Raw genomic sequence first — 3649 nt, 5'->3', positions numbered from 1 at the left:
ACAAATCATATTAGATCCATTAGGTTCCCTAGCTCCCTGTGAATTTGATCCCTAAGTACTGCAACTCGACTTCTTATTTGAGAGTGTATAAATCACTCCTTAGGGTAATTTGAGTGATATCAAAGCCTTGTGTAGATTTATCACTTTTTCTCTCTCTATTTCGACCCTAGATTTATAGGTAAAGATATTTATTTTCAAAAAAAAAAAGAAGAAAAAAAAAGAAAAAGAAAAATATATATATAAATAAAAAAACTATATATATATATATATATATATATATAGATATAATAGTTGTTTGTTAGGTGGAATCCAAATAGGACTTGGTGGCTTCAACCATTAAGGTTTGCTTCATAAGGATTCCAACAAAAAGAATTCTAACGGGACTTGGTGGCGGCAATCATCAAGGTTCGATTCACATGAATTCTTGGATATAGGTCAAAAAGAAGTGAACAGGACTTGGTGGCAACCACCATTAAGGTCTGATTCATGGAAGCCTATCCAATCCTGGTCAATGATCCTGAAATGGAAGCAGACTTTGACTAAAGAGAGAAATTAGTAGAGAGAAAAGATATGAACTAACTTTTACCTGCAGATCCAGATACTTGTTTGAAAATCCTTGCATCCTGTGATCGATACTCCCAAGGTAAAGCATGCACTTTTATTTATGTTAAGAAATGAGGTTGGTAGAGGGGAATGTCAGACAGGATTTCCTAAGTTGATGGCTAGGTGAATTTGGTTGCTAAGCTAGGATATGGTATAATGTGCTTTTGTGATTAGGACTTCTTAGTTGTTGATTGCAATATTGCAGAGGTGATGATTCTAAATTTTAAATCATGTGAGTCCCTGCTGTTTTCAAACCTTTTTTCAGAGAGACTGCCCGTCTATTTTGCTTGAGGACAAGCAAAAAGGCAAGCCTGGGGGAGTTGATAAACCATGGATTTTACCCACTTTTATCCATGGTTAATAAGTGTTTTAATAACTAATTACTATTATATAGAGTCTATTTAGAGTATTTACGGGTTCAGGTACGTTCTGGAGAAATATAGTGATTTTGGAGCCTTTTGTGGTGCAGAACTGCACAGACGCGTCAGATGTTTTGCTATTGATGTTAGATTGTGCCCGTATTTCGTTAGCTTTCCAATGCCGCCGGTTTGAGGTCAATCAGCATCCTGTAGCAGACGTTATACCCATTTTACGGAAGAGTGGTCAGTATGCATCGCGAGAGGAAGCTGTCGAGGAGATGAAGGACTGTCGAACGACGGTGAACCCTTGACATCGGTCGACGGTGATGCCATAATATGGGCTGAGCATACTTTATGACCGACTGATGCCAAGAAGCAACCACAAATTACCAGAACACCTTTGGACGACCTAAAACCCTATTTATGTGTTTTCTAAGCCATTGTTTACAGCTAAGCTTTCTTTTATTCTTTTTCTAGGTTAGGAGAGAAAGAAGGAACTCCTTTGGTTTTTATTATCTATTCTATTGCAGTTTTATATCTATTCTTTCTATGATTTCTGTGACAAACTTCATGTCTGAATAGATCCACCTGTTAGGTTTAGGGTTCAAATAGGTTATGAGGGATTAGCCCCAAATATAGAATTGCTAGGTTGTGATATTCATCAATAGGATGTTCTTACTGCTTGTGTTCTAGAGTCGCGAACTAGAACCCTGATCTTAGAATCATTAGGCACAAGTGATAGCTTGGTATTTTCTCTGAATAAATCCTCATTGAACTAGGATTGCTAGAAACACGTGATAACTGATCTAGAAACCCTAGTGAGTACTTTATCAACCCGCAGCAAAGATTGCTAGAAGCGTGTCAATCGATATTCCAATAGAATAATCGATCGACGTCGTGAAAGGTGTATCGATCGATATTCCTCTTGAATCATCGATCGACACTTTCTAATTGATTAACAAACAATAGTTGAGATCATTAGATCTAGTCAATAGACAAATCTAGAAAGCGAGAGCCGAGCAATTTGTTCTTAATTGTTGAACTCTTTAATATCTTGCATACAACAATTAGTCTCTAAATCATTATAATCCTGATTACCTGAATAGAAACCCTAGATCGAGCAACCATCCTTCCATTAAACAACCCTCAATCAATCAGCCGAGCAACTGCCTTGCTCACCACTACAAAATACAATATTTACTGCTTTATAAACTATTAGCCTAGATTAATCATATAACTATTAGACCTTTTGCGTGCCCTAGCTCTCTATGGATTCGATCCCTAAGTACTACAACTCGACCTCTTATTTAAGAGAGTATAAATCACTCCTTAGGGTAATTTGAGTGATATCACTCCTCTGATTGCTTTTATGCCCCAAGGTGTTGGGAATTTCACCATCTGGTGAAGAGTCGAAGGGACGGCTCCCATGTCATGAATCCAGAGCCGTCCCAGGATCATGTGGTAAGATGACTTGCAGTCAACGACGAGGAACTTGGTTGACATGTTAATCCCTTCTGTGTACACTGGTAGGATGACTTCTCTCGTGGTCTGTTTGACTTTTCCGCTGAATCCTATGAGTGGGGTTATTCTCCGTGTCAGAGCGCTTTCTTCCAGCCCTAGATCCGGATATGCGGGTTGGAAGATGATATTGTCGGAGCTCCCATTGTCTACCTATATCCTCTTTACTAGGCAATTCGCTACAGTTAGCGATATGACTAGGGCATCGTGATATTGGGCTAGGACCTTCTCTTGCTCCTTAGCTATGAAGTTTATTTCGTCAGTACCCAGGATCATGCGTTTTGGCTTGGCCGTCTCTAGGCTGTGCTTGGCTTTCCAGGTTCTTTTCTTCGCGGCCGCGTGGCTTATGCCGCAGATTTCCGAGCCTCCTGATATGACGTGGATTACTCGGTCCTGCCGAGGTGGCGAGGTGGGAAAAACTTGAGTGGGCTTCCCGGATGTCTCTTTGCTTAGATGGCTCTTGGCCTTCACGGAAAGGAACTCCCAGAGGTGTCCTTTCTTGAGTAGCTCGTTGACCTCGATCCTTAGTGGGACGCAGTCCTCCATTTTATGACCGTGGTCGTGGTGGAAGTCGTACCAAAGACCAGGGTTCCGGAAAGAGTCGGGTACTTTCATCTTCTGAGGCCACTTGACCTGTTGGCCCATTTGCCTAAGAACATTGACCAGTTCCAGCTTTGAGATACAGAGGTGAGAGATGTCTTGCCAGGTGTACACTGCCATCCCTTTTGCCTTCTCGATCGGCCGGTTCTGGTATCTGCCCCGGCTTCTGTTCCCGAAATCCTTTGTTGGTCTTGGAGAGGCTCTCTCGTCTCGCTCGTTTTGGTCCGGCTTGACCACCTTGGGTCTTTCTTCTGCTGCGCCTTAGCACGACTTGCGATGTCTTCTTCCCATTTTACATGTGCCCAGGCTCAGGATAACACATCTTTCATGGTCTTGCACTGGTATTTGGTCAGCTCCTTATAGAGATCCCCGTTGGGGAGCAAACCTCGCTTGAAGGCATAGATTGCAGTAAGGATGTTAAATTCGGGAATGGCCACCTTCTCTTGATTGAAGCGGGCTATATAGCCTCGCAGAGGCTCAGCCCGATGCTCAGCCCGATGCTGGAGTATTTCATATAGGCCATCCAAAGTTTTCTCCCGGTCTCTACTGCTAGCGAATTGCTCCACGAA

The 3649-nt window shown here is 42.0% G+C and overlaps 1 protein-coding gene across 1 annotated transcript; it reads right to left on the bottom strand.

Annotated features, from left to right (window-relative positions):
* Window positions 1-2291: 2291 nt before the first annotated feature.
* LOC106394093 lies at window positions 2292-3200 on the bottom strand. Its single transcript, XM_013834696.1, has 2 exons — window positions 2706-3200; window positions 2292-2633 (listed from the first exon to the last, which is right to left on the bottom strand). Exons 1-2 carry the CDS (start codon window positions 3198-3200, stop codon window positions 2292-2294), a joined length of 837 nt encoding a protein of 278 aa, XP_013690150.1.
* Between the last annotated feature and the right edge of the window lie 449 nt (window positions 3201-3649).

Source organism: Brassica napus, chromosome C9, assembly GCF_020379485.1.
Source record: "Brassica napus cultivar Da-Ae chromosome C9, Da-Ae, whole genome shotgun sequence".
Classification (NCBI taxonomy): Eukaryota; Viridiplantae; Streptophyta; class Magnoliopsida; order Brassicales; family Brassicaceae; genus Brassica; species Brassica napus.
This window is presented reverse-complemented; position numbering and strand designations above follow the sequence as displayed.

Bases quoted from the DNA above. Each gene is read 5' to 3' on its own strand.
- LOC106394093 (XM_013834696.1), bottom strand. From the start codon at position 3,200: ATGGCAGTGTACACCTGGCAAGACATCTCTCACCTCTGTATCTCAAAG. The intron at 2,634-2,705 runs GTCCTAGCCCAA...AAGAGGATATAG, and splicing joins TAGCTAAGGAGCAAGAGAAG to GTAGACAATGGGAGCTCCGA.